This window comes from Alternaria rosae, assembly GCF_020736505.1.
Source record: "Alternaria rosae strain MPI-PUGE-AT-0040 chromosome Unknown BKA58scaffold_12, whole genome shotgun sequence".
Classification (NCBI taxonomy): Eukaryota; Fungi; Ascomycota; class Dothideomycetes; order Pleosporales; family Pleosporaceae; genus Alternaria; species Alternaria rosae.
This window is the reverse complement of record NW_025763581.1, coordinates 224,298-245,347: the sequence shown is the minus strand read 5'-3', so window position 1 is coordinate 245,347 and position 21,050 is coordinate 224,298. Positions and strand designations below refer to the sequence as shown.

General features: G+C 52.0%; 7 protein-coding genes across 7 annotated transcripts; 5 read left to right on the top strand and 2 right to left on the bottom strand.

The window, feature by feature from the left end:
• Positions 1 to 83: 83 nt before the first annotated feature.
• Positions 84 to 2,386, top strand: BKA58DRAFT_56723 (ATP synthase regulation protein NCA2-domain-containing protein). The gene is made up of 3 exons (XM_046175545.1): positions 84 to 139; positions 192 to 875; positions 927 to 2,386. The coding sequence occupies exons 1-3, from the start codon at positions 123 to 125 to the stop codon at positions 2,152 to 2,154; spliced, it is 1,929 nt and encodes a 642-aa protein (XP_046020484.1). The 5' UTR covers positions 84 to 122; the 3' UTR covers positions 2,155 to 2,386.
• A 1-nt stretch (position 2,387) lies between these two features.
• Positions 2,388 to 3,793, top strand: BKA58DRAFT_56724 (ras family-domain-containing protein). Its single transcript, XM_046175546.1, has 3 exons — positions 2,388 to 2,837; positions 2,961 to 3,228; positions 3,319 to 3,793. Exons 1-3 carry the CDS (start codon positions 2,808 to 2,810, stop codon positions 3,639 to 3,641), a joined length of 621 nt encoding a protein of 206 aa, XP_046020483.1. The 5' UTR covers positions 2,388 to 2,807; the 3' UTR covers positions 3,642 to 3,793.
• Positions 3,794 to 4,178: 385 nt separating this feature from the next.
• Positions 4,179 to 12,046, bottom strand: BKA58DRAFT_444442 (uncharacterized protein; the record flags this gene model as incomplete). The annotated part of the gene is made up of 8 exons (XM_046174069.1): positions 4,179 to 5,474; positions 5,523 to 6,462; positions 6,511 to 6,997; positions 7,048 to 7,582; positions 7,632 to 10,308; positions 10,355 to 10,662; positions 10,709 to 11,412; positions 11,461 to 12,046. The coding sequence occupies 8 exons, from the start codon at positions 12,044 to 12,046 to the stop codon at positions 4,179 to 4,181; spliced, it is 7,533 nt and encodes a 2,510-aa protein (XP_046020482.1).
• A 530-nt stretch (positions 12,047 to 12,576) lies between these two features.
• On the top strand, positions 12,577 to 12,982 carry BKA58DRAFT_444441 (cytochrome c oxidase-assembly factor cox-16, mitochondrial precursor; the record flags this gene model as incomplete). The annotated part of the gene is made up of 2 exons (XM_046174068.1): positions 12,577 to 12,843; positions 12,899 to 12,982. The coding sequence occupies 2 exons, from the start codon at positions 12,577 to 12,579 to the stop codon at positions 12,980 to 12,982; spliced, it is 351 nt and encodes a 116-aa protein (XP_046020481.1).
• A 2,476-nt stretch (positions 12,983 to 15,458) lies between these two features.
• BKA58DRAFT_369617 (uncharacterized protein) lies at positions 15,459 to 16,804 on the top strand (the record flags this gene model as incomplete). The annotated part of the gene is made up of 3 exons (XM_046168969.1): positions 15,459 to 15,742; positions 15,796 to 16,406; positions 16,463 to 16,804. The coding sequence occupies exons 1-3, from the start codon at positions 15,676 to 15,678 to the stop codon at positions 16,802 to 16,804; spliced, it is 1,020 nt and encodes a 339-aa protein (XP_046020480.1). The 5' UTR covers positions 15,459 to 15,675.
• BKA58DRAFT_393887 (P-loop containing nucleoside triphosphate hydrolase protein) lies at positions 16,775 to 18,673 on the bottom strand. Its single transcript, XM_046171134.1, has 2 exons — positions 18,063 to 18,673; positions 16,775 to 17,904 (listed from the first exon to the last, which is right to left on the bottom strand). Exons 1-2 carry the CDS (start codon positions 18,301 to 18,303, stop codon positions 17,225 to 17,227), a joined length of 921 nt encoding a protein of 306 aa, XP_046020479.1. The 5' UTR covers positions 18,304 to 18,673; the 3' UTR covers positions 16,775 to 17,224.
• Positions 18,674 to 19,032: 359 nt separating this feature from the next.
• BKA58DRAFT_393885 (L-lactate dehydrogenase) lies at positions 19,033 to 20,900 on the top strand. Its single transcript, XM_046171133.1, has 3 exons — positions 19,033 to 19,055; positions 19,117 to 19,670; positions 19,721 to 20,900. The coding sequence occupies exons 2-3, from the start codon at positions 19,227 to 19,229 to the stop codon at positions 20,804 to 20,806; spliced, it is 1,530 nt and encodes a 509-aa protein (XP_046020478.1). The 5' UTR covers positions 19,033 to 19,055; positions 19,117 to 19,226; the 3' UTR covers positions 20,807 to 20,900.
• The last annotated feature ends 150 nt before the right edge of the window (positions 20,901 to 21,050 follow it).

Genomic DNA, 21,050 nt, shown 5'->3' with positions numbered 1-21,050 from the left:
GCAGGCCTAGAACGTCATTGGCGGCGGGTGGGCGCGCGTCATCCCGGTTCAGATCTCCAGATCCCCTCGTACCAAAATAATCCCGCCGCATCCTCCATGCGAGCCTTCACGCGCCGGTAGCCATGTCTTTCGTGGTTGAGTAAGTTGGAGTATTCCATTGATACAGCCCGGTATAGCTAATACTGCGTCAGCCAAGTGCGTCGAATTGACAGCCAGCTCGACCGGCTGCAGCTGTCGGCGACACGACAAGGCAGCTTCTCCATCACCGCCGAGGAAGCCCACGACCCCACCAAGACATCACGAATCGCGCACCTGCAGTACCTCATCAAGTCCCTCTCCACGACCGCGTCATCCAAACACAGCCTTGTGTCCATTGCACGTATATCCGAGACGCTGCAGCGTGCCAACATCGCCAGCAGCTTCGAGGATGCGAGCTACGAACATGAATTGGAATGGCTGCTAGTCAGCAAGGCGACGACGCAGGTGTACGGGCAGGTTCTGAATACGATATTGGAACAGACGATCCCGTTGGAAGACGACCTGTGGTACTGGGACGACATTCTCTCCACCTACCGGTTCGCTGGGTTATATTCGATACAAACATCGCCGGTTCGGGTGTGGAAATGGTCGCAGGAGATATATCGCGATGTGCGGTCGAGGGGCGGCCAATTGGCCGATGGGTGGAGTCAGTTTTATGGCCTCGTCAAGGATGCGGTGCAAGAGCGCAGCATTGCCAACATCCAGCGAAGGGTCGTGAGCCCGTTGGCGCTCGTGAGAAACGAAGGCAGGAGGAAGCGCGCAGCGTTGAGGAAGATACGGCTCATCAATGCGAACGCGCTCGGTGTGCTTCTAGGCGAAGGGCTGGGTAATGAGAGGTATGCTATTGATCATTCGCGAGGAAAGTGAGCGACCGCTAACCATCCCAGTGTACACGACGATGGCACCCAATCTCCCCCACTGCTCGGCGCACAAAGCGGACATAGATGGAAGAGCGTCATGGCTAAGAACATTGCCCTGATGGACGCCGTGATCCAAAGCGTAAACAGTGCAGAGATATCCGTTAATAAGTTTGACGATTCTGTTGCTGGCATCACTCAAGATGATCAACTCTACTCGCTGCACGAACCCACCGGAGAACGAACGGCAACCACGCTCAAGCCCGCCGATGTCGCAGAGCGACTGCAGTACCTGCTCCAGGAAGCATTGCCTGCCTACACCTCAGACTTCAACGCTGTGGTCAAGGAAAACGGACGTCCATCCTTCCTCATTCGGTACTGGCTACCTGCCACCATGCTCCTCGTATCCTCGACCACTATCCTGCGTATATTTGTCAACCGGAAAGAAGAGATTCTGGCCTGGGTACGCGAACTAGGACAGACGGTAATCGACTTTTGGACAAATTGGGTCGTGGAGCCCGCAATGAGGATCATCGGTACCATCCGCCACAACGAAGATAGCGAGGTTTCCATTATGAGCAAACGCAGCCTGGAGTCTGACCGCGCAAGCCTTGAGCGCATGGTCATTGACTTTGCGGTCAAAAACCCTGAAGGCCCCGCGCTGAACGAGACTCAGATTGCCGATATCAGAGCGAAAGTCCGCGAAGGCGATCTGACCACGGTCTTGAGATCATACGAAAAGGACATTCAGAGCCCGGTCAAGGGCGCGATAGTCGGTAACCTAGCTAGCGCACTGCTCATCCAGGTGCAGAAGACCAAGGTTGATGTGGAAGTCGCAATGAGCGGTATTGACAGCATTCTCAAGAGCCAGGAGTTACTCTTTGGCTTCATCGGTCTGACGCCTGGTGTTCTCGTGAGTATCGGCGTCTACCGATACCTCCGAGGCGTCTTCAGCAGCCGTAAAGGCGTACAGATGTGGGCGAGGCAAGGTCGCATGCTGCTCATCCTGCGCAACATCGACCGCATCCTTACCAGCGCAACACCCACAGAGGACGGCGAAATTTCCTACAAGGATCACGGTCTCCTTCTCTGCGAAGTGCATCTCCTGCGACAGGCTGCGAGCGGCATCCTGCCACGACGCATCTTCCACGACTTTTTGGTGGAAATAGACGAGCTTGTTGATGTGAGGAGTGGGTTGCAGCGACAGCAAAAAGTAGTTGAGCGCATTAGGTGGGCGTACTCAAAATGGTTTACTTGAAGAGGCGTCTTTGCAACCGGGATGATCCAGTCGCAGCGCCTGTATGATCAGCGTGCATACCCACATCAATACAATTATACGAAGAAGCTTGTAGTCTTAGAACCGTGTTCTCAGTAGATGTATGCGGAACATGACAGATCAGATGTCTACTATCCAAGACTAGCTCAACAAGTATCGCGTGGGTACGTACGTACCGAGGCGCAAAACCAAACCTAGAAATGAGGCTCTTCTGAATGTCAACGCCAGCGCATGACCGTGTCTCGTGTCCTGGTTCGTGATGCCGGTAGTGACAGCCGAGTCAAGGCAGAGGCGCAGTTGCCACCAGGCCAGCCGCCTCTCGTCACTCGCGGACGACAGCAGTGACGGAGGTGGTGAAGCCCGTGCGGACTATTGGCGCTAACGTCCAACGTTGGCCAGCACCTGTGAACTCGCTACCACGCCGTTTACTTCGCTGCCTGCTGTTAACCACACAGCCCCGTTCACCCCAATACCGCCTGTTCCCACGTATACTCTCTATCATCACAACGAGTCTATCACCCGCATTCTTCCGCAACCGCTCAACCACCGCCAGCTCCACCGCACACCCCAAACCGGCGGGCGCCAACTCCGCAACCACCTCCGCTCGATAACGCATACCACGACTCTATATCAAGATGGCTGGCTCCAGGAATTATGACTTTCTCGTAAGCTCACCCTAGCTGTCTTTCTAGCCCTGCGCATGCCCAGCTTCCGCAAACATGCTGGACCCTGAACGCCCCTCCACCGCCTATATACACAGACCCACACTAACACTCTCCCCCGCGTAGATCAAACTACTCCTCATAGGCGACTCCGGCGTAGGCAAATCGTGCTGTCTGCTGCGCTTCAGTGAAGACTCGTTCACGCCCTCGTTCATCACCACCATCGGCATCGACTTTAAGATCCGTACCATCGAGCTCGACGGCAAGCGCGTGAAGCTGCAGATATGGGATACCGCCGGCCAAGAGCGCTTCCGGACCATCACCACGGCGTACTACAGAGGTGCCATGGGTATCCTGCTAGTCTACGACGTTACGGATGAAAGGAGCTTCAACAGTACGTTCCCGCCGTCCACAGACACCTTTTACCATCCCAGCCCTACAGGCATGAATCCCTCAATAAACAAAACACTAACACCACAACCAGACATCCGCACATGGTTCTCCAACGTCGAGCAACACGCCACCGAAGGCGTCAACAAGATCCTCATCGGCAACAAGTGCGACTGGGAAGAGAAGCGCGCCGTCTCCACAGAACAGGGCCAGGCCCTCGCCGACGAACTCGGCATCCCCTTCCTCGAGGTCTCGGCCAAGAGCAACATCAACGTCGATCAGGCGTTTTACAGCCTCGCCGGCGATATCAAGAAGCGTCTTATCGATACCGCTAGGACGGATCAGACAGCTGCCCCCAAGGTCGATGTTAGTGGGCAAGGTGACGGAAATGCAGGTATGGGCGGAAAGTGCTGCTAGAAAGAAGGAGTAGTTGTGGAAGGGAGGAAGTAAGAGGAGATGGATATTTTGGACTGAGATTGTCAGGCATATGCGGGGCAGTGGTTAGGCTATGGATGCGAGGGACAGACATGCTACGGCTTTGATCTGATGGAAGCAAGAGCAAGCTTGGGTCCGAGGGTACGGAAGAGACGATCGCACGAAGACGATGCTTACACGACTGAATATCCGCTCGAGCGAGTCCCTTTTGGGTAGCATCAACCTCTTTTCTTAACGAGTTTTTGTTACAGGCGTTGGCTTTTTTTAATCCGGGTTCCAAAGAGAATGGGAGTACCTACCTTTATTTTACAATTACGTATTGTAATGCCAATTGTATATGCACGGAGTTATGTCTGCGAGGTGTGGAGATGGGCTGTTCATGGCTTTGTGCGTGGTGAAAAGGTATGCGATGTAAAAGAGAATACCGATTTGCTAACACCTCATCTAGTATAGAACGAAGTAACGATACTGACATACACACCTCCTCGCATTCCCCAACTTTTGAAACGAAACACAACATTAGAAGAAAGCACACCACCCAATATACATACTCGCCAAATTGAGTGGATCCATCGCCATAGCAATGAGCGCATCAACATAGCCCTCCACACTCAGCGGCACACTCTCCCCCTTGAGATACCCATTCACTTTCGTCCTTGTAATATCTAGCACCTCCTGCGGCGTATCCGGAACGCCTACAATCTTTTTCCTGCGCTTGCCGCCGAGAAAGTCGGCTGTGGGATCGTGCACAAACGTTTCTAGGATAGTGATCAGCGTGTCTTCATGCTGGCGAAGCAGTTTATACGTCAGCTCAGCGGCCTTGCGGAAGGGGCCCTCGACGCCTTGCGGACCCATGGCATCGACCATGTTGTGCGTGAGGCGGAAGGGAACGAGTTCGGGTTTTTCGAACGTGAGACCCTTGTCGAAGAGGCAGTTAAAATCGACGTGAAAAGTACCGCCATCGCCTTGCTCCAAAAGCACGTTCTCGCCGTGTCGATCTCCCAAACCGAGGACATGGCCAACTATACTCATCACAGCGCAAGACCTTGTGTACCGCAGACGCGCCGCGAACCAAGCTTCCGGCTCGGGAAACGTCTCAACGAACCACTCATGTAACACAGGCACGAATTTACCGAGGATGCGTTCAGTGAAGATGGGTACCTTGGACGGGGAAGACGAGGCTTCATTGAGGAGGAGGCGGATCTCGCCGTAGTCGATGGGAATGGCCATTTGGCGGTAGAAACGGAGGATGATGTCGCGCATGGGCTTGAGGCCTTCCACCCATTCGATTGCGCCGCATTCTTCGTTGAGGGGCGTGACGGCGTAGGTTTTTATATAGAGGCGGCGTTTGCTGGATTCGATGTCTTTTTGTAGGGCCCGGTTGATCATGGCGTTGAATTCCATGAGGCGTTGGTCTTTGCGCAGGTCGTCTTTGGGCTTGCAGAGGAGGCCGTAGGAGCGGCCGTCTGAGCCGCGGACGTTTAGCTTTCGGGGGCGTTGGAGAGAGGAAAGGACTAGTACGTCGTCGTCGAATGACTGTATGGTGATGGCGTCGGCTGGGAACGGGTTGTGACGACGAATAATCTGGCTGTCGTTGCCAGCAGGCAGATTCGGAAGTAGGTTGGCTTCGATAGGAACAACCAGCGGCGTAGGTGCGAGCTTGTGGTTGAATCCAAGGTTCCTTGCTAGACTCACGTGTGCTATCCGTGATTCTATGGGGGCATCGCAAGCCGCTAGTAGTGCGTCAGTAAGACGCTGCCCTTGAATGATCAGGGCCTTGAGGTCGATAGAAGCCCCTTTGCGCTTCGATGCGTCCTTCTTCTTGTTAGCGGATTTCTGACCTTGACCAGATCGAGAACTTACGCGTAGTCGTTGTAGTACAGTAGCGCCCCGGGCCCTGCGGTCATCCTGTGTAGAGTGAAGAACAGCGAGCAAAGCCCATAGCGCCTGCTGCGGATATGTCGACGCGACTCGTATGATGATCGTCTGGAGAGCATCCCAAACGCTCTTATTCGGATGGCTGATGCGTGTGATGATCTGCGGGAAAGCGGTGTACCAAGCGAAAGCAGGCATCCGCTCTCCGGCGTAGCGCTTGAGGTATTTGTTGATGTGGTCGAGATAGTTGAGCCGATGCTCGTGGAACTCCTTGTCTTTGGCGGTCTTGGGTGTGCTGCTCATAACTTCCATACCCATGTCCAACCACAGCGTAAGTATCTTAGGCAGGGTCTGGTAGTAGTACTTCGTCCCGTATACCGTAGAGCGGACAAAGTTCTCGATGACCAACTTGATGAGACTACCAGCAAGGTATTCGGAACTTTGTTTTGTTATCGGCTGCTGCTTCTCTGACTCAAGTAGCTTCAGATACCATCGACCCAGGTAGTAGTGGCCTTTATCCCAGCGGGGATAGGTTTGCACACCGGTCACATACTCTTCCTTCAGCGACATTGACTGTGTCTGACCTGCGCGGTCTAGCCATTTAGCGAGCAATAGTTGAGCATGGCACTTAACCTTGTTCATTGAATGCTCTTCGCCTCGACCGGCTGTGGTCACGGAGACGTTGATTGGCACTGTGTCTTCCTGCTGGAATGCGTTACTGTCGATTGCGCCACGAAGGTTTTGTATCGCCTTGCGATGGTGGCCTTCTTTCCAGAGCAGCTTTGAGTACTCAATCTTCGACGCGTTGTCTCCAAGTCGCTCAGCGTGCAGTACAGAGTTGAAAGCTGTTGTCATGAAGCCTCCCTTGCGAGCCAGCCTTCCGGTCGTGAGCCACGCGGAAGCAACGTCAAGATTTGCGAATTCAATGCTATCCTCTGTTAGTGTCCGTAAAGAATGCCATTCGACATATACTTACCGAGATAGCGTCATTGCGGCGCGACGTAGTCCCAGAAGGTACTGCTTGTCCGATGTGTACGCCCCAATAATGTCTAAGCGTCTGTCCAAGTTTTCGAGAATGGTTTCCCGGTCTATTACAGTCCCGGTACCCATACCGCTTACAGTCTCAACCTCGTACAGCGCATGCAGTTTGACTAGATGATCATGCGATGCCTGCACAGACGTCGTGGTTGATGGAGACATGCTCTTCGCCAGAATTTCTCGTAGCTCTGCAATGATGCCCTGGAAGTCCGGGCGGTTGTTGTGACGCAGTGCCAATAGCGCTCGGCCTATTCCAACATTGAAGTCCGCGAAAAGGCTGGAATCAGCGCTACCGGTAGCAGTAAGAAGGCGTTCCAGTTGTTCCCATTTGCCAGTAGACCAAGCCGCTTCTGCTGCAAAAGGTAACGTGCTGCTCGAAAGCGAGTCAGTCGCATGGAAGCCGTCTACGTAGTTGAGAATGGAATCTAAAATTTGCGTCAGCTTGTCTTCGTGAGATATGCACGTACTGACTCACCGTATTGACCAGATTCCTTCAAACAAGTGAGGAGATTGATCTGGGTCTCGACATCGTTCGGTCTCTCAGCAAGTGCAATCTCGTACCAACTTTGCGCCGCCGTCCACCGCCCAGCTTTGCGGTCCTCGATGATCTGCTGCTCAGGATTCAGGATTTTGAGATGTGCTGATATCCCTTCGATACAATCCGGTTCGTCGATATGAGCATAAATCATCTGCAGATGTTGTAACAGCTCGTCCTTCTCGGGGAATGCCTGCTTTGATTCCGCCTTCATGTCCCGCTGCTGGCGTACGTATTGTTCCCAGTGGAACAGAGCACGAGCGTACGACCCACATTCTACAGCTCTTCGAGATATGATTTCCGCGGGAATGAGCTGGAGAATTCCCTCTACGCGACTGAGCTGCTTGATGGCGTTCATCTCGTCGTCCTCTGAGACACCGCGTCCCGTCTTTCCTGCCATCGTTCTCGCGTCAGTAACAGATTTCCTCTTCTCTTGTAACCACGAAGATAGGTAATCTAATGTCTGAAAGACATTCTGCGAGGTGTTAGCAAATGCATTCGATGGAGTGGTTGTAAGATCATACCTCGCTACACTGCTTGATGATCGAAGCTTCGTGTTGCTCCGACGTACGTATATCGGCCTGCAGCACCTCCAAAAGCTCTCGTCCTACGTTCTCCATGTTCTCATCATTGTCTGATACGATGACGTTCAGAGCTGCAAACGGAAGTATGAAGGTGGCTATCGAGAGATCATATCCTTTAATGATTCTGGCTAGAACAGGGAATACCATCTCGACGTTGACACCCTGCCCCTTTCGCAGCAGGTCGTACACAAAGGTCTGGAGCCAGGTGCCATGACTGATCTTGGAGTTGAATATTGGGTATACCGCACCCTCGTATTGTATCGAGGTGTTAACATTGACGGAGTATTTCGAATCAAGAAAAGGAGTTAATACAGTCCTGACAGCCTCTGGGATCTCATTCCAGCGCTGGGCCTCTGTGCTAGCCTGCGAAGATCGGGGCTTTGCTCCGCGGAGTGCACTAAATCCACAATGCTTGAGCATCTCCTGCATAACATAGGCGATCCAGCCTTGTTGTTTAGCGTTTGTGGTGGAAAGGAAGACCTTGACCAGGACTTGCTCGAGGAGCAATGCCACGAAGTCGATATCCTCGTCTCTCCGTGCAAAGTTGGAAAGCATCAAAACGCGCTTCTTTTCACGAACTGTTTCTACTCGGTATGGATCAAGACCACCGATGATGCCAAGGCACTGAGCACAAAGAATCGTGATATCGGAGTGGTCTTCCGAGAAACGAACGCTGGCATCGAGGAGTGATCGCGTCAATGCGGCAAGAACCGGAAGAGGTTTCTGCCCAACTATCGACTGATGCAGTTCCTGCTGATTGGCATCCAGAAATGGCACAAGCTCTATCAAAGCTCGACGCACCACGACTGATGTCTGGTCTTTGCATCTATTGCTAAAGGCTTGGAAGACCTTGATGGTCTCAATCATATCTCTAAACTTTGCCAACTCGCCTTCAATCTTGGAGAACATTGGTATGCCAGCCAGTGAGGGAAGGTATTCGACTCTAGCTCGAAGCTGGGGGTTGTACTGGCTTATGATGCTTGCGACAGCTTTGTGGGCTTTGAGTTGCGTGTCTCCAGAGAACAACGACCAGTGTTGTACAATCAGTGCAAAGGTTTGATCCACCACTAGCATTGTTTCATCTCCATCTAGAGCTGCCAAGAATGCAGTCCAAACGCTGAATGTATCGTCGCATAGGTCTGGATCTCCGATTGCCGATTGAAGACAGGCGCGGATCTGCGGTAACGCGCCGTTTACGCTGAAACGTGCAAGGGAGATGAGATCTCCGATAGCAGCTATGCAGTTCTTCCTGTCGGGCATCGTGTACTGTACGGCTTTACCCTGGGCGCTAGGGGCCGCGATGACGTTCGAAAGATATGCGATGATGCCCAGAATATGCGTCTCGCAGAAGGCATCTAGGTTCTTGGACTTCGACGTCGATTTGCGCTGTCCTGATTTTGTATCTGGTGCGAGCGACGCCAGCGTACTGAAAGCGTTGTAGTATGGCTTCTTGCCGACTCCCTCTTGGTCTGCAGCCAGCCTGAGTATCTCGATAGCAACACCGGTGATATCTAGGGCAACCCACGAATCAAGCCTATTATTGCTGCTCTCTCGGATAGCAGGCTCAATGGCTGCTAATGTTTCCATTGCTGTCTTTTCAACGTCGGCAACGGGCTGTGATAGCAGTAGAGCAAGTATCTTGGAGAGATTAGTTCTTGGATACGTCAAGACGTCAATGATGGAAGCCTTCCGTGCTTGGGCGATCTTTTCGATGATATCTCTTCTTTTGCTCAAAACGAGATGCGGAAGGGTATCCGCTTGCGTCAGTACCAACAACTGGCGAACGCTTTGCTCGATCAGATCTGCCAATTGCTGCGCTTTCTGGGGCTTTTTGATGTAGTCTTTGATCACTGAGAAACCGATAACTTTCCAGTAAGGACTCAGGAGCTGCATCGTGTCCATGGACAGCCCTTTGGCAATGGTTTCGAGTTCGCGGTAAGCCATACCGCACACCAGTGCGTTGGAATGACCAAAGTATTCGATCAAGTGATGTAATATGATGGGTAACTCGAGCTCTCCACACGTTAACGCGGTTCGACCATACGCGATAATAAGCGTCTCCTGGTCGGACAAAACGTTGCGCCGCGCTAAAGCGTCCAGAAACTCAACGAATGACCGCCGATTCTTACTGCGGATATTCTTCGATATATCGTTCCGCAGGAATACCATCAGGGAGCTTGTTGCGGCAAGCTTCAGTTCTCTCAGAGATCTACTCATAGACGCAAGCAGCCATTGCCCAAGCTCACAAATCTCGAGAGACAGATACTCTGAGTCAGAGATGTGGTTATAGACACGACCAATAGCGACAGCCATTAGTATCCGAGCTTGCAGTGACTCCTCAAATGCTGGCTCTTTGGTTATGGTAAGCATGGCGGCAATGACTTCCTTCCAGCTCTCTCTATCGTCCTGTTCGTTCCAGTACGTCATGGTACCTCGTTCGTGGCGAGTATCCGTATCGCATAACACGCAGCTAAGCGAATGCACTGGTTGTGATGTAGACTGAGATAATTCTAGACACTGGGAACCGGCGCATGCGATCTTCGCAAACGCTGTCATGAGATCCACTTGTACACGCTCGTTTTGTTGATCGTCGTCCATCATAGAAGAGTATCTTGCTCTGTAACAGTCAGCAGTATACGTATAGATCAGCTGAGTTAACTTACTCGATGATGTTGTGGAGATTGGATAGGTTGAGAACAGGGGAGTCATGGTTACTGCCATTCAGCATCATCACGAGTCGCTCGTAGGTGGTATGGTTGATGTCCGGAACCTCCAGGAGCTTTTTTCGCCGCTTCACAGGCCTTTCCTCATTGCCCAAGTTCAGCACCCGGAAAGCTTTCAGGATTGTTGTCGATTCTTCGGAAAGTTGAACATCCGAGAAACTGCCAGTATCACCCTCGCAGAGCTCTCTTCGTATGTCCGCAATGTGTATAGGCCATGTACCTGGTGCCGTCCAGAGGCAAAGGGAGAGCTAGATTCTATCAGCATAGACAAAAACTGCGGTGCTTCACTCATACCTGCAAGTCTTTGTGAAGCTGAGAGAAGTGTTCAGCATCCTGACAGGCTCTAGCTACGATGGCCTCAACGTCGTTCAGAACGGCCGATCTGCTCATGTTCTTTCGACGTCGTGTGATTGAGTCGTTCGTCGACGGCGAAGTAAGAACACTTCGTAACCGGGTGAACATGATAGCCAGTCGCACTTGATTGACTTCTGACGCTAAAGCTGGCGCTGACGATAGACCATCAACAAGATCGCTGAGACTATTGACAAGCGACTGTGCATTCTTCAGTGATTCCAAGGAACGATCTCCGGGAGCGACTGCAGGGAGAAACAGAGTTTCTAGTAGCTGCAAATATGCGAGCGCGATTTCATCGACGAGGAGCCCTCTCTCCGAACTTGCTGTCCAACGCATGAAATGTTTCCATAAATCTTGCGCACTGTCGATGATCCATGGTACATGGTGATCTAGGACACTAGGCGTCGCCGATGCTCTACCTTGGGGCGGAGCAACACATGCCAAGGTAGTAAGAAGACAAAAGCCGGCATGGATGGCTCCAAGTCGTGAAGTAACTGCTCGCTGTAGGTCGTGGGGCAAAGCAATGATTTGTTGGCTATCTGGCCAAAAGTCGCTGATGCTGCTTGACGACGGTAGGAACAGGTTAAAATACAGCACGGCTGCCGAAGCTGGATCATCCATGGACCGCAGCTCTGTCAGAATAGCTAGATATATGTGAGTAATCGGATAAGGGAATTCAGGGTAATACTTACTTTGCACACATGACCTGTAAAGCTGTGAGACAGCTGCGGCGGGGCGCCAGAGGGCAGATGTTCGTGCAAGCGCGCTTAGGCAGAGATGAAGTATTTGGTGTACATGTTCGTGGACATAGGTGAGTGCTGCATGTGCCAACAGGCCCAATAATTTAGGGCATAACCAAAGGATGAGCGGAGGACGGGGAATACTGTCATCTTCGCCTTCTCTAACACTCAGCAGAAGATGTGGCTTTTGTTGCAAGATGAAAGTGAGCGCCGCAATACTGTCGATACCCTGCTGTCTCTGCTGGTCCTGAGCGAATGGATCGTCTTTGAACAATCCTTCAAGTCCTGCTTCGGCGATGACACTTATGAGCGCTACGAGCTGTGCATCGGGCTCGTCCGTGTTTGGATGTTGGAGAAACTCTTTGACCAGCTCACCAAAGCTAACTTTGGTTGCCTCGCCTTGCCACGCATGGACATTTGACGCATTGTTAACGATTTGGGCCGCAATGGTCGAAGGAGGGGGCACGCCATTCGAGTTGCCGTTAGTCACAGGTGGCGGTGCCATCCGCTGAGTCGAGCTCCCGCCTTTGCGGGCCATGATGTACGTTACCGATGTGGCATGTCGGACAGGAAGAGAGATGATGTAATTCTGGCAACTGGCTGCTGGCGATGATGCTGGATCTTTAGACTCAAGCGAACGTTCGTAGCAGTCTTGACTGATTCAAGATGGTATTGACGGTGAATTCGCCTGATTGGACGCTGGTGGGGTTCCTGTCTGCAATTTCCGGCGTGGCGCTCGCGGGCCTTCAAAGAGTGTCGTTTCGCGTTATTGATGCGGTGCCCCGTCTCCGATCGCGAAGTTCACGATATGGCCGGTGGTTTGACGAGTGTGTAGGGTCCGCTAAGAAGATGCATGGGTTTACATCGACGCGAAATCACGTAGTCACGGGACCGCGCTAAGCCCGATGTTGGGAAAGAGCGCTAGATACTCCGCAATTCGATCTGGAAGCATCGAACCGCCCTCACCTAAAGCACTGCGCCCGCAGTCCCGAACAGTATATACGTCGAGCAAGCACACCAGCACCCGCATCGCATAGTTCTGGGTTCCGCGCACCCCAAACCGCAGCCATGCCTGGCCCCTTCACCTCCAAATCCTTCAGCGCCACGCTTCCCAACTCACTCGCCGCAAAGTACCGAAAGTCGCTACAAAAGCACCCCTTCCTACTCTTCGGCCTTCCGTTCCTGTCTACGATACTTCTCGGGTCGTTCATGTTGACTCCCGCCACTGCGCTACGATACGAGCGATACGATCGCAAGAACCAGCAAATCACACATGAACAGGCTATGGGCCTGAGAGGAGAGCGGAGGAAGGTGAACATGAAGGACGAGTACTACGTGCGTATACTGGACAAAATCATGGTTGGAGGGGCCTGGGCTGACAACTGCGCAGAGATTACAGGCGAAAGATATAGACGACTGGGAGCAGAGGCGTGTCAAGCGGCTACCGGGCGAGCCAGATGGCACACTTGTATAATTGTGCTATGTACATATAAGACAGCATCGTATAAGGCGTTACGGAATGCGATCAGCAAACCAGATTCGATATCTCTGCACAATATAAACTCCTCCCCCCTTTCCGATGAACGGATATTACATACGGAAGCGCAGAGCTGAGCTGATTGAGTCGAAAGCATAGCAATCGCACTCATACAATGGACTTTCATGCTGGGAAACATCCAAATACAATAATGCAGTCATTTCAGTCCTGCTTCCTAATATCGGCCGACGGAAATTGGGCTCAACGAAGCCGCCGCCGAGGGTTTACTGTCATGATAGCCCAGTGGACGTGGAGGTACCAGGTTGTGAATCTTGGACAACTCGATTTCCTTTTTCTGGCTCGTCTGTGATCCGTCTAGTCTCAGCCACATCCCGCCATGATACTTGTACGTTCGGTCTGCGCTATCGTAGTAATAGTATTGGTTACGACTGGTGTCCCATACCCAATGAGTCTGGTCTGTCGCTAGAATGAGCTGGATTGGATTCGGCTGAATCGTTTCGAGATCATGCTCCATGTGGTCGAGGAGCCGGGCAGCTACCTTGCGTTTGGAAATCCCATCATCACCCTCGTTGAGGTTGACCATCCTGTCCATAAGATTGTCGGTTCGGTGAATGTATACAAGAGCATCGCCGGCGATATGGGTCCCTGTGTCGATTATCAAGTATGAGTTGATGGCCTTCAACATTGTCTCGATGTTAACTCTGCGCGTTTCGAGCTCGGTGACTATTGCTATCAGATAAGAGGCAAGCCAATATCCCGATAAATCATGGTCTTACGAGACGGGGGATACCAGCCGGTACTGGGATACACAAACTTGCAGACTATCAAGATTGTCTGAAGATGGCGGACTGCATACGTGATTCGATGCTGAGATTATATCGTCGAGTTTCATCCATGGTTCCTCAAGTGGCAATTCTACGTGCTGGCCTCGTTGTGAAACCCCGATGGACGAAAATGGGAAACAAATGCGATTTGCGCTGAATGAAGGAGATTTATGCGCTGGACTGCGGGGTAATGGCTTGGAAGAGCGACAGATGCGTTGTGATCTATTCCCTCATACGCTGCGCTTCAGATTCTCAGCCTTGCGCCTGACGCCCTGGGTGCCCAACACAGGCAGCAAGAGTTAGGGCCCCATGGAAGGCCATACGATCGCATCGACGTGTTCAAGGAATTAGACAATCGTAAGTACCCTTCGATGAACCTCTGAGGCAATGCGCGAGCCTACCTCGCCTCTCAGCCTGGTACAACCTATGCGTCTTCTTTGCATCTGTCGAGTGCCCCTTTGATGAAGCGGGCTTGCATGGAATTCGTCACAAGTAAGCAGTGGCGTTGTGCATAGCTTCAGCGCCGGCCACGTCTCAGTCACCGCACGACGAAGGAATATCGTGGAAGGCATCAAGACGACACTGTGGATCTTTTGGATACCGTCTCAAAGAGCGGGAATAAAGGTAAGCCATTAGTGAAACGTTGCCAGGGCTGTACATCCAGCCCTGAGAGTAACAAAAGACTTACACAAGGCTGTGATCACAAAAGACTCAGCCCGAACCAAGACCAGACCCCAGTCTGTGTCGAAGGCGCATTCTCTTCGTCGTTGAAACAATAAAGTCAAGCGATAGGTGAAGGCATCAGCGCTATCGTACTACACACTGATTCGCTGATTACTAGGCGGCTTGCATCACCGTCCAAGACACTTGACGCACGGATTTTCTTCAGCTGATACACTGCCTCACAGCCCGAGTTCTCAAATAATCAACACGACCTTGAAGCAGATACTTATCAAGCCAAGACCTTCAGTATTACGGCGGTCTTCACGTTGCATTTCTTCCGAAAGGCCACATAGCGCTATCATCGCCACGAATCAACTTCCGTCACAGTCTAGCTGAGCTCCTGGCTTTTCAAATCTCTTGGTGCCATTCTTCTGGTCGTCGCACCATCTGGCCTTCATAGGATGAGCGGCGTTCAGGTCTCTATAGATCCCAAGGCTTCTCTTGTAAGCTCACTGGGTGTTCCTCTGGCAATTTTCGACGACTAACACATATACTAGCGAAAATCGGGGTTTAATGAGGGAGACTATGTTAAGATACTCATCACAAAACTTACAGAAAAAGGGGCTACTCGGCGCGAATACAAGAAGTTGAAGGTGTCTAGAAAATCACTCAACGAAGGTACCGACTACTGGCAATATCGGCTCGTTGATCCCGCGACTGGCGAGCACTGGGAAAACGGTAATTGGGTAGCGGAGTCAAAGCTCATGTAGTTTTCGTTTCGAGGTGCGTCTGCAGGCGTTCAGCTCATGCACACCATCATCACCTCAGCCTGATAGAGGCTTGCAGCAAATTGACCGCATTCGACACATGACTACTTCTCCGCTTCCCCGCCTGTGTTATCCGGAGATTGACTCTTCCTATCCTTCCGTAATCTTGATCTGGCTGGCCCTGGCAATTGCTCCATCCCGATGAACGACCCTAGTGCAGGTTCAGTAGCTCTTCAGGCTATACCAGCGCAACCACATGATGCAGCAGATGGAGACATTGAGGCGGCCGGGAATGATGCAAGCCATAGTACTCCAGCCTTGGCCGACTGTCCAAATTGTCCATAACTAACTGACGTAAACAGGAGGAGAGAAGTCTTGGAAAAGACCGTTCGGGAAAGAATCCAGCCTTAAAAGAATGATGCGAGAAGAAAGCCAAGCCGATAAAGTTGAGAGACACATCAGAGAGGTCTTTTCTGTGTCTGGTTAGTGTCCTATCCAGCTGTGCAACGCTTTGCTTACCATAGACCGTCTCCAGTCGTCGACGACGTTCCAACAGGTTATCCACTCTTGTCAACCTTTCAATCCAGCAAGCCTGCCTTCTCAATCTATCGATCTTTCGATTACCTTCATTCGCGTGTAATACTTGAGCTCCAGGATCAACTTCGCGAGCTTGAGGATAAGCTCGGAGATCTAGATATAGCGCATCACGAATCATCCGACTCGAGGCAGAAGTGGCGTGTCAGCTCTCGTATAAGAGATCTAGTTGCCGCTGAGTCTGAAAGTGACATCAGTCATAATCCTCAAACAGACGAGTCCCCAGATCGTGAGCAGAATGGCTTACCTGGCCAAGAATCTCCCCCTAGCGAACGAGCCGCAATACTCGATCAGATACAAATCAAGCTCATCAAGTACGATGAAATCCTGGCGAAGGCCCGCGAACTTGTCGAATTCCAGAGGCCTAGTAACGACGAATGGTTGAACTTTCGACGATGGTATAACAACAGGAAGCCTTTAGGGTTTGAAGACGAAGAGAGATTTATCAGAATGAAAGACGACCTCATCACCCTGAGACCCAGGAATGATGCTGGTAAGATCGATAATTGGATTGAGCGCGTCGTGGGTAGAATGCCCGAGGGTAAAGTCGCCGTAAGTGTCCCAGAACCTACCATGGCAATGAAACCACAAGGCTGACGATCCACGAGACATATTTCTACAATCACGGCGTGCTCAATGATGAGCACTTGCTTTACTTCAACGTCGCTCGAGTCGAACCTCTGGCTGTTCTGATTGTCGCGTTTGTTATCATTCTCTTGTTAGCTGTGCCCATGTTCATCATGTACCGTATAACAGAGATGGGTACCCGTTCCAGCACGTATCTCAACATCTTACTCTTGATTGTCTTCGCGCTCTTGTTCTCTGCGGCAATGGGCCTGCTCACAAAAGCCAAACGGGCTGAGCTTTTCGCAGGGACAGCAGCATACTGCGCTGTCCTTGTGGTATTCATTGGAAACTTCAGTAGTAACGTAGTTTCGAATTCTTCATGAAGTGGAAGAACAATAAACGTTTATGCACACATAGCGTGAACATGAGAGTGACGCAGTACTATTCGTGTTGTATTTCGGTGACGCTCGTGTAAAATGTGTTGAGCTTGTCGTTAGATGAAAAGTGAGAGAATGTGAAGGAAATGCGCCCATAACCGCTGTAAATGCAATACACAACAACACGCTCGAACGCTTCGCTGCAAAAGACAGACAGGAAACAACAAATTAAGCCTCCGAGATGTAATCGAGGAACGACAGTATGCATGGCCGTGAGACAAGAGTCGTAGGAAAAGAGAAAGAAAAACGCAAGCGGATATCCTCTAACGAATCTAGTCGTGATAATGTCCCGCTGAGAAAGAAATATGATGACGGAAGGTACGAACAAGCGTACACATATGACGAAGAGCCAAATTGGGGCAGATGTTAACAACACCTGCCACTCTTGCTCTTCTGCGCCCGGTTGATGTCTTCTTCCCAATCTTGCTGGTGTCCAGCGACGTTGGGTGTAGTAGGGAAGCCCAGCCAGCTCCGCCTTTTGTCACCTGTGCCTAGGCGGAAGCTTCCGTTACCCGTTCCAGGGTAGTCGAAGTATCCAGCCACATTGCCGTTGTTGTCCATAGCGGGGGTGACACCAGCCATGGCGTACTGCCGTTGTTCTTCCTCGAGCTTCTTCTGCTGCTGTTCCACCAGCTTGCGGGTGATGACGCGGAAGACCTCGTCTACACCCTCGCCATCTTTGGCGCTGATCTCGTGACAGCAATCCCAGCCCAAGTCTTGTCCCCAGAAGCCGCTCGATCGGTTGCTCTGTGGCGAAGCCATACCGCTGTGGAGGGCTGCCGGTACAGAGCCCCAACCGCTTGCTGCAGCACTGTGTGGTTGTCCGTTCTGTGTGGAGTGGAGGTTCTCGGCGACATATTCGATGCAGCGCTCAAAGGGCACTTTTCGCTTGGTAGGGTCTTCGGCTACGACGTCTGACTTTGTTCCTACAACATGGAGGATCACGTCCTCTCCGAGGTTCGTCTTGAGTTCCTTGAACCAGCGGCCCATCTCTTCGAACGAATAAGGATCGGTGATGTCGTAACATAGTACTGCAGCATTTGCACCTAGACGAAAATGTTAGTTCTGCGCTGAACGTCCATTCACAGTAGACGATCCAAAATCGGCAGCCGAATGTGGGGTGTCCAGATAGCGCAAGGAGTCCCGATATGCATCACGACAGAATAAAAGAGTTGATTCTGCGGAAGAAACAATACCAACGTACCCCTATAATATAGCTTGGATATGGACCGGAAGCGCTCCTGGCCTGCGGTATCCCATATCTGTAACCGAACCACGGTCGAGGTGTCGATATCCACAACCCTCTTTGTCAAGAAGGAAGCACCCACGGTGGACTGTGTCGTGGGAGGCGTAAAAGCGTTCTTTACGTATCGGTGAACGAGAGAAGTTTTTCCAACTCCTTGGCTGCCGAGGACCACGATCTTCGCTTCTAGACTATTGGACATGTCGCTGTATTACGCCAAATCTATTTGTATACGTCGGTGTTGGCGGTGCAGGGATGGGGCGGCAGGCGGTGTTGTGGGGTCGGCTCAGATTATGCGCGGTGCCTCGGGCAGCCAGAAAGAAAGGAAATGCGTGGGAGGCGGCGGCAGGACAAGTTGCATGGCGAGCAGTGAAGAAGAGTCGCCGGCAGATGTGAGAAGAGGCAGAGGATTGACGTAGAGGGTATCTGAGAATATTAGGCAGGAGGTGAGTGACCGAATGACAGCCCAGCTGCGTTTGGCGCTTGCACCGATTCTCTTGGCTAAGTGAGCCATGTGACAGGCGCCTTAAGCCAATGTGAATCAAATGTGAGAAGGGTGCGTCCCAGATGGGAAGACGAATGCCCATCGTGATCGCAGCCCTGGGGACTGATAATCATCCAGGGGATGACGCGCCATGTTGATGCTGTGTGTCGGGCAGTCAACAATGCACGTCATGCCCAGACAGCTGTCGCTCTTCCCCGCGTTTCGGAGCAGCACGGAGTCTTCCACGCGACCGACGAGAACGTTGTTACCTACCCCAACTAAGCTCCCTCAACGAACGACAGTCCCTGGCTGAAAGATATATCCTCAAGAAAACCGCCTGGAAAAGACCGAGACGGGATGCCTAATGCGACAAGCCCGGAATCGATCGATCTCGCCCTGAGCTCATAAGCTATAGGTTGCTAACTCAGATGCGTCTCCGCGACCAGCATCCGAAGCCCGTGGGGATGAATGTACCGAGCTATTACCCCAAACATGCTGCCGTCACTAACCTGGCCCTTCCGCTCGTCCAAGCCCTCTAGTGTCTGGAAATAACCTAGATCGGCTCCATATATTTTCTGGCCTATCTTCGCGACTTAATTACCTACCCTTCAACATTTCGCGCTCGACACACCGCCGCCACGATGAACCACGACAGCAACAATACCCAGAAGGTGAAGCTCACCGGCGAGCAGGTTGCCCAGCACAACAACACCGAATCATGCTGGGTTATCATCCACGGCCGCGCCTACGATGTCACCGAGTTTCTGCCTGAGCATCCTGGAGGCCAAAAGATTGTCTTGAAGTATGCTGGCAAGGATGGCACCGAGGCATTCGAGCCAATCCACCCGCCCGACACGCTTGACAAGTATCTCGACAAGTCCAAGCACTTGGGCGAGGTGGACATGAACACCGTCAAGGAAGAAGCGAAGGAGATCGATCCGGATGAGGAAGCGAGGCAGGAGCGCATTGCGCGCATGCCCATCTTGGAGCAATGCTACAACCTGATGGACTTTGAGGCGGTCGCGCGCAAGGTCATGAAGAAGACGGCATGGGCATACTACTCTAGTGGTGCAGACGACGAGATTGTAGGTCCATTCCGACAACCACCGCGATTGCTTGAACTAACCCTTAGCAGACACTACGAGAAAACCACAGCGCATTCCACAAGATCTGGTTCCGACCACGCGTACTCATCGACGTCGAAAAGGTCGACATGTCCACCACAATGCTCGGCACCAAAGTAGACATACCCTTCTATGTCACCGCGACAGCGTTGGGCAAGCTCGGTAATCCAGAGGGAGAGGTCGTTCTTACGCGCGGCGCACACAAGCACAATGTTGTTCAGATGATACCAACGTTGGCATCCTGCTCATTCGACGAGATTATGGACGAAGCAAAAGACGGTCAAGTCCAATGGCTGCAGCTATACGTCAACAAGGATCGGGAGGTCACAAAGCGAATTGTGCAGCATGCCGAGAAACGCGGCTGCAAGGGTCTCTTCATTACCGTCGATGCACCGCAGCTCGGTCGTCGCGAGAAAGACATGCGGAGCAAGTTTGATGATGTCGGCAGCAACGTCCAGAGCACCGGCGGCGACAATGTTGACCGTAGTCAAGGCGCCGCACGAGCCATCTCGTCCTTCATTGACCCGAGCCTCAGCTGGAAAGACATCCCCTGGTTCAGGAGCATCACCAAGATGCCTATCATCCTCAAGGGTGTGCAGTGTGTTGAAGATGTTATCCGCGCCGTCGAGGTTGGTTGTGATGGCGTTGTCCTTTCGAACCACGGTGGTCGTCAACTCGATTTCGCTCGCTCAGGTGTCGAGGTACTCGCAGAGGTTATGCCAGTTCTCCGCGCACGCGGCTGGCAAGATCGCATTGAAGTTTACATCGATGGCGGTATTCGACGCGCAACAGACATCATCAAGGCTGTTGCACTGGGCGCCAAGGGTGTAGGCATTGGTAGGCCATTCCTCTACGCCATGTCGGCATACGGTCTGCCAGGTGTCGACCGTGCCATGCAGCTGTTGAAGGATGAGATGGAGATGAACATGCGCCTCATTGGTGCCTCGAGCATTGCAGACCTAAACCCTTCGATGCTTGATACAAGAGGACTCAGCATGCACACTGCCACCGTGCCTCACGACACTCTGGGTATGAATGTCTATGACCCGCTCATTGGCCCTCAAGAAAGTGTTGTCAAGGAGAAGTCCAAGTTATAGAGAAGCTTGTCATTGCATTGTATATATATTTAGGCGCAGCGTATTTCTCCAAATCTTATCAATCGATATTATCAGCAAGATGCCGTCTTTGAACCGAATCAAAATTTACTTGAACTCTCTACCCACTTCAACAGGTGCCATCATTCGCAGCTCTTCGCTATCAAGTATGCTCATGTGGCACCCTTTGTCGCATCGTGACTGCGCGTGGACGCGTTCGGCGAGTGGGGAAGGAGCGCCCGGTGGA

What these genes read in the sequence shown, in the direction of transcription:
- BKA58DRAFT_56723 (XM_046175545.1), top strand. An exon ending in GAAGGGCTGGGTAATGAGAG is followed by an intron (nt 876 to 926) that starts GTATGCTATTGA and finishes TAACCATCCCAG; the next exon opens with TGTACACGACGATGGCACCC.
- BKA58DRAFT_56724 (XM_046175546.1), top strand. Translation starts at nt 2,808, where the DNA reads ATGGCTGGCTCCAGGAATTATGACTTTCTC. An exon ending in CCAGGAATTATGACTTTCTC is followed by an intron (nt 2,838 to 2,960) that starts GTAAGCTCACCC and finishes TCCCCCGCGTAG; the next exon opens with ATCAAACTACTCCTCATAGG. An exon ending in GGATGAAAGGAGCTTCAACA is followed by an intron (nt 3,229 to 3,318) that starts GTACGTTCCCGC and finishes CACCACAACCAG; the next exon opens with ACATCCGCACATGGTTCTCC.
- BKA58DRAFT_393887 (XM_046171134.1), bottom strand. Translation starts at nt 18,303, where the DNA reads ATGTCCAATAGTCTAGAAGCGAAGATCGTGGTCCTCGGCAGCCAAGGA. An exon ending in ATCCAAGCTATATTATAGGG is followed by an intron (nt 17,905 to 18,062) that starts GTACGTTGGTAT and finishes ATTTTCGTCTAG; the next exon opens with GTGCAAATGCTGCAGTACTA.
- BKA58DRAFT_393885 (XM_046171133.1), top strand. Translation starts at nt 19,227, where the DNA reads ATGAACCACGACAGCAACAATACCCAGAAGGTGAAGCTCACCGGCGAG. An exon ending in GTGGTGCAGACGACGAGATT is followed by an intron (nt 19,671 to 19,720) that starts GTAGGTCCATTC and finishes AACCCTTAGCAG; the next exon opens with ACACTACGAGAAAACCACAG.